Genomic DNA, 14,969 nt, shown 5'->3' with positions numbered 1-14,969 from the left:
ACGATTCCATCAGGGTCACGTCTCGCATGATCGATGCTCTGCATTGGTGGTCTCAGACAACGAATTTGGTCCAGGGTCTCACATTCCTACCAACCATTCCAGACTTTGTTTTAACAACCGATGCCTCAATGGAAGGATGGGGAGGTCATCTGCAAGATTTGCAAATTCAAGGAAAATGGTCTCAAGTACACAAACAGCATATCAACAGACTGGAGCTCCGCGCCATCTTTCTGTCTCTGCAAGCGTTCCTCCCAAGAATCGCAGGTTCCTCAGTGCTGCCCCGTACCCACAATACGACCAGCATGTATTACATCAACAAACAAGGAGGAATAAAGTCAGCTACGCTCTCGCAGGAAGCTCAGGAATTGTGGGAGTGGGTCACATTCCACAAGTTAACTCTGAGAGCAGAACACGTCCGGGGTCTCCACAATACTCTGGCGGACACACTGAGCAGATCTCAATCAGACTGTCACGAGTGGGAACTGGAAGAGAAGCAGGTGAACAGAATTTTACGAGCTTGGGGCAAACCAGCACTGGATCTATTTGCAACGAGGGAGAGAAAGAAATTCCGATACTATGCCAGCAGGTTCCCTCAACAGGGACCAAGGGGGAATGCCCTGTCCATGCGATGATCAGGGATTTGTGCATACGCTTTTGCCCCCGGATACCTTTGATCCCGAAGGTTCTCCACAAGATGAAGCTGGAGGGTTGTTGTCTGATTCTAGTTGCTCCCCGTTGGCCAAGACGGTATTGGTTCCAGGAACAACTTCTACTGTCTCAGGACAAACCTATTCGCCTTACTCTGACGCTCATGATGTTGTCAAGGGACTGAGGCCAAGTGGTTCATCCGGACCCACTGTCCCTGCACTTGCACGCATGGCTCCTGATTTCTTAGAGTTCAAAGACCTCAACATCTCTCAGGACTGTCGTGAGATTCTGGCCAAATCTCATGCCCAGAGCACAATCAAAACCTGTCACTTAAAATGGAAGCGATTTTACTGTGGGTGCGAGGCGAATAGTATTCACCCAGTCCAAGCTCCTGCGGAACAAATTCTTCCTCATTTGCTTTCTCTAGCCAAGTCTGGGATTACCTTTTCATCAGTCAAGGTCCATCTTGCTGCTCTTCCAGATTCAGACAATGCGCCAAGCTTCCTTCTCTCTATTCATCTTCACTTGTCAAACAATTTATGAAAGGGCTTTTCCGAGCTTTCCCTCCAGTGTGAGCACCCCCTCCAGAGTGGGAAGTCAATACCGTGCTGGCGCAATTACTGAAGCGACCATTTGAGCCGATCCACAAAGCTGATCTCAAATTTCTCACGTGGAAGGTTGCCATTCTCCTGGCTCTTACTTCTGCAAGAAGGGTTAGTGAAATCCAAGCTTTCACTATCACAGAAACCTTTTTACATTTCACTAAGGATTATGTAACCCTTCTAACAAATCCTAGATTCATCCCTAAAGTATTGTCTCAATTTCACTTGAATGAACTGGTAAGGTTGAGAACTTTCTTTCCGGATCAATCCACTCCAGCTGAAAGAGCATTACACTCTCAGGATGTTAAACGCGGTTTAAAATTTTACCTACAGAAAACCAAAGACATCAGACGATCTAACCAACTGTTCGTGGCCTATGGTCAAGCGACACTTGGGACTGCAGTGACAAAGGCAACAATAGCCAGATGGCTGATTTTTATGATTCATTTTTGTCATGACCAGGCCAACAAAACTTTACAGAGGAAAGGCAAAGCTCATTCTACAAGGACTGTGGCAGCTTCTACAGCATTGTTTGCTGGAGTGACTCTAGAAAATATCTGTCGTGCTGCGACATGGAAAAATGTCCACACGTTCACGAAGCATTACTGTCTTCAATCTGCACAACAAGATGATGCAGCTGTCGGGCAGGCTGTCCTACGCCATCTTTCATTGAGGTCAGATTCAGGTACTTCTTCCTTTTTATATGCTACCATGTTTCATGTAACTTGCATGTTTATATGTTTAAAGATCTGAATATATAGATATATCTGTATGTTGATATAGATGAATTCATGTTTTATTTCGATAATGTCTTTTAATATGGATTTGATTTCTTAAAGGCTTGGTTATTGTAACATTTCTCAGCCATTGTGGATGCAATGTGGGAGTTTATGAACACTGTCTCCCACAATCCGCAAACGACAATACATTTGGCTTACTGCTTGCTATACTGGATAAGAAAACAAGTTAATTACCTGTAACTACAGTTATCCAGTATTGGTATCTTTCATAGATTCACATGAACCCACCCTCCTCCCTTGCGAGTCAGTTCTTTATGATTGGGGAATCTTACTTCCCACTTGTGCTAAGAAAATCTGAGGAGAACTGACTCTGCTGAGAGTATTCTAGAGGATGCTGATTGGTTGGAGCGAACCTTTGGTTCTTTTTACTATAATGATGTAGATAGGCTTCTAAGATTTTGTCTTGAGGCCTTTTTCTTTTAGCCTACTACTGTTATTTACTTATGGCACTACTTTTGCAATTTACCGTGGGACTCCCGCCTCTGCGACGGGGAATGAATCAGGCATGTGAATCTATGAAAGATACCAATACTGGATAACTGTAGTTACAGGTAAGTAACTTATTTTTCCTCTCTCACTGTGCAGGTAGAGTCAATGCATCAGCACTTGAAGCTTCACACCTGGTACAGCATGGGCTGGAGCTGTGCAGACCTCATCGAAGCACACAAGCAGGCAGTAGTGCAAGCTTCCATCATAGAGGTGCAGCATGAGCAAAGTTGTATAGCGCACTGATCTCTGGCGTGATGCTGTCGATCTGCACCCCTACCCTATTGGGGTGCAACCATGACACCCCGTGCCCCTGCACCAGAGTCTCGGCGCCTGTGCGGACCCGCTGTTTGCTGGAATAGGACGAGGCTGATGTGCGCCCCAGGCCGGGGTGCTGACCTTCGTGTAGCACTGCGAGGAGGAGGGAGGAGGGGGGAGGGGGGGAAGAGTACGCTGTGCATACCAATGGCGAGGGAAGGCGGGTCCAACGGAGACTGCAGAGGAAGAGGCTGAAGGTGGGAAGGCGGGGAGATAGCTAAAGGGTGAGAGAAGAGGCAGAGCTGAAAACTGCCAGTAAAAAAACAGAAGACGGAAGTAAATTGTGAAAGATACGGCGAATGAATGATGAAACAATTAAACTTACGGCGCTGCTAACTTTGCCCTTCACCTCTGGAAGTCCATGAACAAGTAAAGCGACATGATGATCGCAGTGACCACAATTAGTGCACAAACTGACACAGCCCTCTGAACGGGACAAAAACAACTCCAAACAAAGATGGCGTCGGTGTGCAGTCTACTATTAGAAAGCATCGGCCACTCACGAGTCTGTCCATTGTCAGGGAACCAGGATACAAAAGCTGTGTTATTAGAAGCGAGAGCGCGCGCGCTCATTAAAGTAAACCAAGATGGCGTCGGGCTGTCCACAGGGGCCGTTCTAAAAGTGGACAAGGCGGCAACCCAAACGCCCGGTTGCCAATCACGCGCCCTCGTTTAACATAAACGAGGACACATGCCAATTGAAAAGAAGGGCGTGGCTTAAAGCCCCCTTCTGAAATTGTTTAGATTCCAAAAGCCCTCGCATGGCGAGAGCAGCGCATGCGTGCTGCTAACGCCAGAAGAGACCTAAAAATTGTTCTATCAGCAAATAATGAGTTGAAGTCCTGACGTTCTCAGTTTTGCTTAGTTTAGACTACTCTGCTAGAAAATGTGGAAGGATCTTTTAGATATGGATTTCGGTGTCTCACAGCTGTTATACTGATTGCTTGAACTCCGAGGGGAAGTGGACCTTTCAAATCAGAAGAGAGACGGAAGTTCCCAGAGTTGTACTTTTGTATTAGTAGTTTATTCAATAATTGGATATTCCACTTGCATTTGAGAATCAAACGGTAAAACCTTAGACTTAAATCTGTCTCTCCATTGAAAGACCACTGTAGTGCCAGTGTCTGACTCAAAATGTCTAACAAGGTGGACATTTTCTTTTGCAGTTCCAGAAAATTCTGGAGGCCACATTTTGCACACAAAATGTTGGTAAGTGTAAAAAAATCTTACCTTACGGTCACTAGCCATATAGTTAACATCTATCATGTGCTTGTCCTTTGAGCATCTTTTTTTTTTTTTTTTTTTTAAATATATTTGTATTATTTAACAAACAAAAAACATACATCAGCAGTTGCTTGATCATACAGGAGGAGCAGACCAATGGGCATCAGCTATACAGAAGGCAATGCTCCGCTCACCATTGTGCATGATGGAAGGCCTAGGGCGAAGGGGGATTCTCACATGCAGGGGTTAAGGGGGGCTGACATATATCTTCACGGTGGGAGTTCCAAAGGCCCCACACACAGGACCATCTCTGGGGACATCCTCGTGATACATATACAGTCTTCTCTCTGAACATTGCCCAATCCATGTCTTTTTCCCAATCCCGTGCCTTGGGTGGATCCGATGCTCCCCACCGTTGGGCAATATTTCTCTTGGCAAACATTAGCCCCAGGGTTGCCCACTGCATCAGGCAGACATTTAAATCAGCCGGCTCCCAAATGTTCAGGAGACACCTACGGGCCTCCACTCGAAGCTGCGTTGATAGAACAGTATTAATAATGTCATGAATGGCACGCCAGTAGGGTTGGATCTGTGTACACTCCCAAAGAATATGGAAAAAGGTCCCCAGCTGACCACAACCACGCCTGCAGGCACCCTCTTCCGCCCTTCCCATTCGCACCAGTTGGGGCCCTGTTACATAGATACGGTGCAGGAGTTTTAATTGGACGAGACGGAGGCGAGCCGAAATTGCTACCACTCTGGGAGAGGAGACTGCCTCCTGCCATTCCTCGTCATCCATTTCTATGCCATCTCTGGTACACTTATCTCGAAGCGCCAGGAGGGGATTCGAGACGTTATTTACCAGCTTTTTATATATCAGAGAGATAGTGCTGTCAGGGAGATGGCCATCTAGTATCCTATCTTCCAGTGGGGAGGATTCCGGCAGCATGGTGCCGGGCAATAAGTGTGTGCGAAGCGCGTGTCGAACCTGTATGCAGCGGAAGTGCTCGGATTCGGTCAGGCTATATTGCTGCTGTAGTGCTTCAAAAGACTTAATATCAGATTTATCACACAGATCCCCTATGCAAGCAATACCAATGAGATCCCACTTGTCAAATCCCTTACTCTGCCATAAGTCACCCAGTTGCTCATAATCCCATAGCGGTGTTGCTAGTGTCAACTTCCGCTTCCAGCCTAAGCGATTGGTGGCCGCATGCCACACGTGTACTAAATGGTTTGTGGGGCCTGTAAGAGGATAACGCCGGGGCCTAGAATAAAGGGCTCTACTATAGGTCCCCCCCGGGAGGAGCCACCTACCCATGTTATATCCCGGGTCCCATGGCTGAACATATGTGCAGTGGTTGATGGCAGACAGGTGGGACGCCCAATAATACAATCGTATGTCTGGGAGGCTGCTGCCACCATCATACCAATTTAGAGAGTTTACCGAGAGCAATGGGCGGTTTACCATTCCACAAAAGGTCCCGTTGGAGGCTCTCAACCTCTCTGAAATATGACGGGGGTATCGGATCCATGGAATTCTGAAGGGCATACAGGAATCGGGGAAGAGACATCATCTTAAAGAAGGCTGCTTTACCTAGCATCGAGAGGGGGGGGGGTGCCTTCCACCTGGCGATGTCTTTGCGCAGTTGAAACAGGGGGGGCTGAAGGTTACGAGAGTAACGAAGAGAGGAATCTGAACTGAGAAAGATGCCTAAGTAGGTAAACTCCTCGGTGCAGATTTGCAGTGGGCACCCAGGCGGTAGAAGCAGGGGCTCACCCGCCACCACGTATAGGAGGGACTTGCTCCAATTTATGGAATAGCCTGAATACCGTCCAAAGGTCGTGAAAATATCCAAGACCACTATCAGTGATTTCCTCGGGGAGGACAGGTACAAGAGGATGTCGTCCGCATAGAGAGAAATCCGGTCCTCCCAGTCTGGGGACCAATGCATACCCCGTACACTCAGATTCTGGCGTATCCAAGCTGCCAATGGCTTCAAAGCTAGGGCAAACAGCAGCAGGGACAGGGGGCAACCCTGGCGGGTCCCTCTGCCGAGCTCGAAGGCAGTCGATTTCTTGTTGTTAACCACCACTTGGGCCATGGGTTGTGAATACAATAACTGCACCCACTGTATAAATTTAGGGCCGAATCCAAATTTCTCTAACGCCGCCCAAAGATAGGGCCATTCGATGGTATCAAAGGCCATGGCCGCGTCCAACGATACTATCACCGCCAGCTCCGATATCCTGCGCAGGTTCAGCGCCGTGTTGCGGTGCGGTATGAACCCTGACTGATCAGGGTGAACCAGAAACCCAATTGTCGTCAAAAGCCGGGTAGCAAGAAGCTTAGCCAAGATCTTGGGCTCTGCGTTCAACAGTGATATTGGTCTGTATGAGCCACACTCGTTCTTAGGTTTCCCCTCTTTGTGGATAGTGATAATTGTGGCCGTACGTTGGTCTAAGGGCAAAAGTCCCGCTTGCCTTGCGTCCTCAAACATGGCTCTCATATAGGGGGCTAACTTGTCCGGCTTGAGCTTGTACAGCTCAATCGGCAGTCCGTTTGGGCCGGTGGCTTTACTAGGTTTGAGCGAACGTATAGCTGCCCCGATTTCATCGTCGGACAATTCCCTTTCCAATGAAATCATGGTCGACCGCTGACAGCCTTGGCAAAGTGATGTCAGTGAGCACCTGGCGGGAGTCCTCAATAGGGTAAGGGGCAGCCGAAGTGTAGAAAGTCTGATAGTGGGCCGCAAAGCAGTCTGCGATGGCCTGCAGGTCAGGCAGGGAGGCTACCTCCCGTCCTCGAAGTTCAGGGGCTTGCCCACTCTTTCTTGTCCAACCAGGCCAAAAGTTTCCCTGCCTTATCACCCAACTCATACAGATGCCCCTGAACCGCTCTCCCTGTGACCTTTGCCTGGTCAGTCGCAATCACCCTGTATTCCCGCTGCTTAAGTTTGAGGATGTGGAGCTTGTCTGGCGTAGCCGCTACGTTCAAGTCTGCTTCCAGTGTGTCCACCTCTACCTCCAGCGCTAACAACTCCTTGCATTGATCCTTTTTCTTCCCGGATATTAAGGAAAGGGCCTGACCCCGTGTCACTGCCTTAAATGCCTCCCAGAGCATCTGCGGGGATTCCACCGAGCCTTCATTCTCGTTGAAATAGCCATCCATGGCCCCACACAGTTCCCAGCGGACATGCGGATCGCGAAAATACCATGGATTGATGGGGGCGACTCGCCCCTGTTGCTGGTGGCCAAGCGCCACCTGGAGCCAGACCGGTGAGTGATCCGAAATGCCCCTAGCCAGATGTCTCGCCTCTCGAACGTGGGCAATTTGGGAGGCAGGTACCAGGAAATAGTCGATACGAGAGAGACTCCCATGCGCTCCAGAGTGGAAGGTATAATGCAAAGCATCAGGGTGAAAGACCCTCCATACATCCACCAACCCCAGGGATTCCAGGAAGTCAGGCAGCCAGCAGTGTGAGCGGGGTTTGGCCTGGGGGGATGCCGATCCAAGTCCCCCGAAGCCACCGAGTTAAAGTCCCCTCCCAACACCAAGAGACCCTCTGGGATCTCCAACAGCAGCGTACCCAAGTCCCGGAATGTGGTTGCCTGGAGGCCCGGGGGTACATAGACGGACAGAAAGGTCCTTTGAACATCTCTTGACTAAAACTGCTAGGTAAATCTCAGCGCAACTGCATTGATCCATTTTTGTGATCGACCACTATCTGCACTTTAACGAACTCTAAGTCACTAAGCACTTTGTCTCTGTTTCCTATATGCTGTTTTTTAACCGTTTTTTATAACTTTTTAAGATGTTCACGATCATTGTTGTTGTTTTATGTATCTTGATCCTTTTATATTATTGTATGTTGTGCTTTTATGATATTTTATATCGAATAAAGCTTTACCTACCTAAAACTGCTAGGTAGTTGAGATGGCTTTTGAGAGTCTACATTTTTTTTCTCTAGCTACAGATTGAAGGGGTAATTTGTTTAATTGTAAGAAAGTGGTCTGGTTTACAAGTAAAGTTCTTTTACAGCTTTAGCAAAGCAATCTAATCTTAAATAACCTATTTAATATGGGCTTGCTATGGAATTATACAACTAGCAACCTTGTTCAAGAACAAAAACCCAGTGCTTAATGATTTAGATACCTCTTCATACCTACCTGAATTAATTTGACCACCATTATGGCGTGGCACAGACTGATCTGCCCGAAGGATGTCTTTGTCAGACCAGCAGTGCATCTGCTATGCTAACTCGCTGTTTAACTACTGATGGAATGGTTCAGGAGGAGAATTGACAAGATTCGACATGATGCACTAAACAGAAGGGTGAAAGAAGAGAGAAACGTGTTCTAAACTTACCACAGACTCCTCAACCTCCAGTCTTTTCCTGTGCAGCTGAGAATGGAACAAATGAGTAAAGAAAAACCTTCTTAGGGTGAAATCTTAAATAAATGAAATAACAATATATTTTAAAAACAGAGGTATAATAAATGGCAAAACTGCTTGACTCCTTATGATTTGCAGAGCGCACATTTACGTGACATCAGAACCAAAAAGAACCATATACTTTTGGAGCTCAGTATGTTAGTGTTGTTTAACTCCTGCCTTTGCATACTCTCTGAATGAATCTTGCACTTGTAAAGCGCGACTGTGGCTCCGAATGGAGCATCCTGGCACTGAGCGGAAATAATAAAGTTCATATCGAATAGAGCATACATGCACATAAGCAATGGTCCCTATATCGTGAATGGCATAAAGAGGCAGGAGCTGCAAAGATCCAAGTTTTCAGGTGTTTCTTAAAGAGAAATTTAGAATCAATTAATCTGAGATGTCTGGGGAGAAGATTCCACTCCTTAGTCCGCAGGACGGCAAGGAATTTGCCACCTTTGCACCAAAAGATAGGGTGTTTACGCAGATTGACTGAGAAAGATCTGAGAGTTCAAGTGGTGATGTAATGAGTAAATCTGGAAGCTAGATATTTTGGACCGGACGCTCAAAAGGTGCTCTTCCTTTCATTTAGGGAGATAGATCCAGAGCCAGGCCCAAAGGGAAATCAAAAAATATTAATAATTAAAATAGCATGTTAACAAAAAGTAGAAAGACACGAAAGTAAATGATGTTGAAGCTTAACATCTAAAAGCCCTGGTTTGTATTATTGTAGAAGCACCATGTCAGTGTAGCTTAACGCCAAAGGTGAGTTTAAAATTCAAGCAACAAAAGTTATGTATACAGGAAACCTATCCTTTAAGCAAAGGAGAATCAGTAATAAGATTGCAAGTTGAGCAGTATGCACTCAAGTGACCGGCATGGGAGCCTAGGATAGATGAGTGAACTGAACAATGAAAACATGCTTGAGATAACTGTTACAGTCCTTGCTGGAGGTAGTAGCAGAGGATCATGATTCCAAGACCATTGTTTGGTCAATGAGATTAACAATTTTCTGGGTAATTTCAACAGCATCCGGTGCAAAACTGGTGTTTTGGGAGAAATATATAAAATACAAAGCATAGTGAAAAGAGAGTCCAGGAAAGTATATGACTAAATATGAAACACAAAAAAACCCCAACCTGGAGGGGAAGAAGCGCGAGTCATTGGTGGAGGGGGGTATGAAGGTGTGAAATTGGGAAGATTGTCTCTCTGTACTAGACACATTCAGGAGGGGTAAATGAGAGCCCCTCACCAAAAATGTCTAATTTAAAGGACTGCATTTCATCAAGAAAACAATGTCAGAATTGTATACAGACCAAGAATATTAGTATTATTGTCACTGGAAGCTAAGTCCTCTTCATACGTTCTCCAGAAGTGAATTTATGTTTGTTACTCTCACTTCGATCCACAGGCCCAATGCGCTTCTCTCCTGCTGCACTTCAACACCGTATGTCAGCAGAGCTCAATTATCTGAGCACGATTGAAGAATCTGTACGCCAGCTCTCTGATGTGGAACGGGTCCGAGGGATATCACTTGCTCAACAAGAGACTGTTTCTCTGGCACAGATTTTGAAGGTAAGTCACAGCTGCATGGGGATTCAAGATGGAGTTAAGACAGTGAGGAGTTAGGTTGCTGGCTCTGAGACTGCGTATTGTTGAGCACAATTTAAGATGGTGACTGTAGCTGCTTGTAGCTAAAGAGATAGGGAGCAGAGAAGTAATGTACTGTAGTGCACAATAAATTTTAAATCTGGAGTTGCACATTACGTATGCAAATGAAGTTGTCTGGCAGTCAACCATTACTTAATACACAGTGTTGATTGGTGGTGACTGGCAGAAGTAGTGAGCTGGCAGATAAAGTTCTCTATTAGTTGGTCCTAATCATCTGAAGATCTTTAGGATATTCTCACTGGTTAAGAAGCATTACCATATCTAGAATTGGAATTTAAAATCAAATTCTATGTGAAACTGATAGGTGAAACGTGAAAACATCTAACCTTTATGTAGAAAATGCGAGCAGAAGCTAAGAGAAAAATATCGGAGAAGAACGCAGCCCAGCCACCTGACCAGAATCTGAATTGTTCCTCATTCATAATATTTATATACCCCTTAGGATCGCTCTAAGATGTTGAGCTGGCAGTTTTTTAGACTGAAGTTTTAGTTGATTGTGCATGAATGGTAGTAATGTACTGTCTTCACAAAACTAAAGATGTGAGTCAGAAATGTTTGCTCTCGCATTGAGCTTCAAATAATGCACATGTACAGTGCTTATGGTGTTTTATGCTTTTACTTTAAAAGGGGGAAACACTTTTCTTTTGAAACCTATATCTCAGTTGATTTTATACTTATAATTTTATGGGATGCCACTGGACCAGTGGGGGAATATGCTGATGGTCATAATGGAGTACCATAGTTATAGGAATTTTTTTTTTACCTTTTGAGTCAGACAAAATGGATGTCATCTTCCTTTTTACCATGTTGACTGATGTTTTTTTTGTGTAAATGTGTGTTCGAGGCATGTGGGCTGCTGAATTCATATCTGTGCATAGATCGCCGCCTAGTGTTGGGTCCGGATGTTTGCACGTTGTTGTCCTGGAAGAGTCTTCGAAATATCACGAGATAGGTGACTCCTCCCCTGGACCACAGTGCGCATGGGCATCCTCTCCATCCTTAGATTGTTTTTTTCCGCCATTGGGTTTGGATGTGCTTATCTTAGCTCAAGTTAGGAAAATTCAGTTTAAGGCCAAAAGGCCTTTAGTTTCGGTATCGACTGCTTTCTTTACTAGTTTAGAACCTTCTTCCAGCCTTTCGGATCCGTTTGGTCCGAACATCGAACTTACACCGACGATGGAATCGAGAACTCCATTCAAACGGTGTCCTTTATGCCACGCAAAATACCCACACATCGACGTCCACCCGGTATGCAACAAATGTCTCTCACCGGATCACGATGAGTCAAAATGTATGGCCTGTGCCCGATTCCGATCGAAGAAGACTCTCCGGAATCGACGGGCGGCGAGATTAGAAGCGCAGCAATCGGCGCCTGCCTTCAGCACCGAGGACGAGGACGCAGAGTGCATGGAAGAAGTAAACTCCAGCCCCGCTTCCGAACACGATTCCCGATCGGAAGACGACGATGAAGTGCTTTTTCAAAGGGAAGAAGTCATCGACGAGGTAGGAGACTACGATGAGGCCTTTGGGGCCGAAGAAGATAGCTCTAGCGAGGAGCCAGGCCCACCCGTCGATACGGAGGCCGTCAAAGTGCGTCATTCTAAGGCTCAGGTCGAGGGATCGCCTCCTGGCCTTACCCGAGATCAATCTCAAAGTTCTTCGGCCCCGCCTTCGGGCCCGGCCTCGAACATCCCGCACGAGCCATTATTAACAAAGACGACTGGATTCCCTTCAACGAAACCGAAACCAATCGTCGCACCAGTTCCACCGAAACCAAAAGTGAAACTGGCTGTAATCGGCTCGAAGGCCTCGAAGCCCTCCACTCCTTCGACGCCAGCAACGGCCGTCGGCTCCGAATGCAGTAAAAGGGATTTCGGTGCCGAACTCACTGCAGCGGATATCGGTACCGACCCGAATAAAAAGGCCCTCGGTCCCCCCAAAGCGCCTCGGCCTCTGGCACCGAAGCAGTCTGCTCCGACCACCAAAGTCAAAATGGCTGCTCCATCTGAGTCCACGTCGAAGACAGTGGCACACGCCAAGTCGTCGACTCCAACGACCGTTGATACCTGTCTTCGGATCGATGACCCCATGGCTCCAAAGCAGTCGACGCCTACCTCCACGGTGCCGACCGGCTCCAAAGAACCTTCGGCGTTCTCAGTGCAACAAGTCGCGGCGGCGTTGCAACGCATCAGGGAACGGGCAGCCCTCCGATCCACTTCGGGCCCCGACACGCACAAGGCTCCAAAAGCACCCTCGGCGCCAACCAACATCACTTTTGGCTTGCCGCCGTCCACGGCGCCGAAGATGTTCGAGATCCGAACACGTGTCCGCCAGACACAGTCCCCGTCTACTGGACACACAGATTCTGAGCCTTCACAGCCACAATTCATCGACGCCGACACTGGTAAACTGATGCTCCGCAAGCGGAAGATCACGCCAGAGAGGGGATTGGACTCCTACCGAATACCTCTCAAACACAAATTGCCAGCGGGGTCGGAACCAGTTCTGTATGAACGCTTACAAACCTCCTATCAGGATCCCCAATCCTTTTCTCCTACGCCTTCAGAAACGGACGCAGTGGAGGACTACATGGGAGATGATACCGCCTACCCTGGGGATGTCAATCCTGATGAGCAGCAGGACCCAGATCAGGCATGGGATGACCCTACAGACCAGGGTACCGCGCCAGATACCCAGGACACGCAGCTTTACAGCGCCAAGACATCTCCCACAGAGGACACTGCTGCCTTCAATGCCCTCATAGAACGAGCTGCCGCCAATTATGGAGTACAACTCCATTCTGACACTGTTGAAGAAGACTTCTTAGTGGACACTTTCGCCTCCTCCGAAAGAACTGTCAAAACTCTGCCCATGTTAAAAGGAGTTCTCAAACCTGCAAAGGACATTTTTAAAGAAACAACCAGGGCACGGGTGCTAAACCCCAGGATTGAAAAAAAATACAAGCCTGCGCCCGGAGACCCTATGTACATTAGAGGTCAGTTACCTCTGGACTCCATGGTGGTTGCTAACGCTCGCAAACGAGCCCATTCTCAAACAGGTGATGCTCCTCCCCCAGACAAGGAGTCCAAAGTGCTGGCGACATCAGGCAAAAGAATTGCAGCACAAGCAGCAAACATCTGGCGCATTGCCAATACACAGGCACTCCTGGCCCGTTATGATCGTTCACACTACGACACGCTAGAATCACTACTCCAGCATTTGCCAGATGAATACAAAGAGGCAGCGGAGCTCCTCATCAGAGAGGGACAACTCCTTACCAATGCATCCATTAAGTGCGCCCTGGATGCTGCCGACACAGCGGCAAGGGCAATCAACACCAGCGTCCTGTTACGACGACACGCATGGTTAAGAATCTCAGGATTCAAACCGGAGATTCAAAACAACATCCTAAATCAGCCAGTCAACCCCGACTACTTATTCGGCCCCGAAGTTGACACTACCCTCGAAAAAATTAAAAAAGACACTGACACTGCGAAATCAATGGGGGCTCTGCAGACGCAGCAATTTCGTAGTGGCTCCTTTCGTCGCCCCAGGAATAGAGGAGCAGCTAGAGGCCAGGGGTCACAGCAGCAATACACTAAATGGGGCACACAGAGTACCTACGATAAGACCAACAGAGGTGGATATCGTGGCTCCAGCACCAAGGGCAGGGGACGTGGTTACGGCAACACCAGGTCCTCCCCAAAAACAAACAGTGACGCCCTCTCCCTTCCCCCCGACCACATAACACCTGTCGGGGGGAGACTCCAGCGGTTCCTGTCCACGTGGAAAACCATCACCACAGACAGGTGGGTCAGGGACATTATCCAGCACGGTTACTGTCTCGAATTAACATCCACTCCACCCAACATACCGCCAAAGCACCGTCCTATGTCCGTAGAGCACTTCGCTTTATTGCAGCAGGAAGTGCTAAGTATGCTGCAAAAAGGTGCGATAGAGGTCGTGCCCGTCAACCAGCAGGGAACAGGGGTGTACTCTCTGTACTTCTTAATCCCAAAAAAGGACGGGTCACTCAGACCTATACTAGACCTGAGACCCCTCAACCACTACATTCTCTCAAAGCATTTCCATATGCTCACCCCACAGCAGGTTCTCCCGCTGCTCAGCCAGGGAGACTTCCTAGCCACACTAGACCTCAAAGATGCGTACTTCCACATACCCATACACCCATCACACAGGAAATATCTCAGGTTCACTATTCAGGAACAGCACTATCAATTCAAAGTTCTCCCCTTCGGAGTGACAACAGCACCCAGGGTTTTCACCAAGTGCCTAGCTACAGTGGCTGCACATCTACGGAGACAACACATTCACGTCTACCCTTATCTGGACGACTGGCTTGTTAAAGCAAAGTCAGCCCAGCAATGCGCCAGCCACATGTCCCTCACCATTCACCTTCTCCACAGTCTGGGATTCTCACTAAATTATCCAAAATCACATCTCCAGCCCGCACACGTACGACAGTACCTGGGCGCGACCATAAACACTCTGGCAGCCACAGCTCAGCCAAATTTGGTGAGGATCAACAGCATGCAACTGCTGATCTCAAAGTTCAAACCTCAACACTCCCTTCCTGCGCGAGTGTTCATGCAGTTGATAGGCATGATGGCCTCCTGCATTTTCATAGTCCCGCACGCGAGACTACATATGCGGCCGCTTCAGGAGTGCTTGGCACGTCAATGGAATCAGGCTCACGGGCAATTAAAAGACCTAGTGTTGGTGACCGGTCGGGCATACAACTCTCTGCATTGGTGGAATCCA

At 47.7% G+C, this 14,969-nt stretch overlaps 1 protein-coding gene across 1 annotated transcript in view; it reads left to right on the top strand.

Moving 5' to 3' along the window:
• Nucleotides 1–14,969, top strand: part of CEP350 (centrosomal protein 350) — a 1,602,561-nt gene that overhangs the window by 721,107 nt on the left and 866,485 nt on the right. Inside the window, exon 17 of the mRNA XM_085601771.1 lies at nucleotides 9,928–10,091. Within this exon, the coding sequence (XP_085457897.1) occupies nucleotides 9,928–10,091 (164 nt within the window). The remainder of the gene's footprint in view (nucleotides 1–9,927; nucleotides 10,092–14,969) is intronic.

This window comes from Triturus cristatus, chromosome 4_2 (genome assembly GCF_964204655.1).
Source record: "Triturus cristatus chromosome 4_2, aTriCri1.1, whole genome shotgun sequence".
In the NCBI taxonomy this organism is placed as follows: domain Eukaryota; kingdom Metazoa; phylum Chordata; class Amphibia; order Caudata; family Salamandridae; genus Triturus; species Triturus cristatus.
Note: the sequence above shows the minus strand (reverse complement) of the source record. Positions and strands in the feature narration are given on the sequence as shown.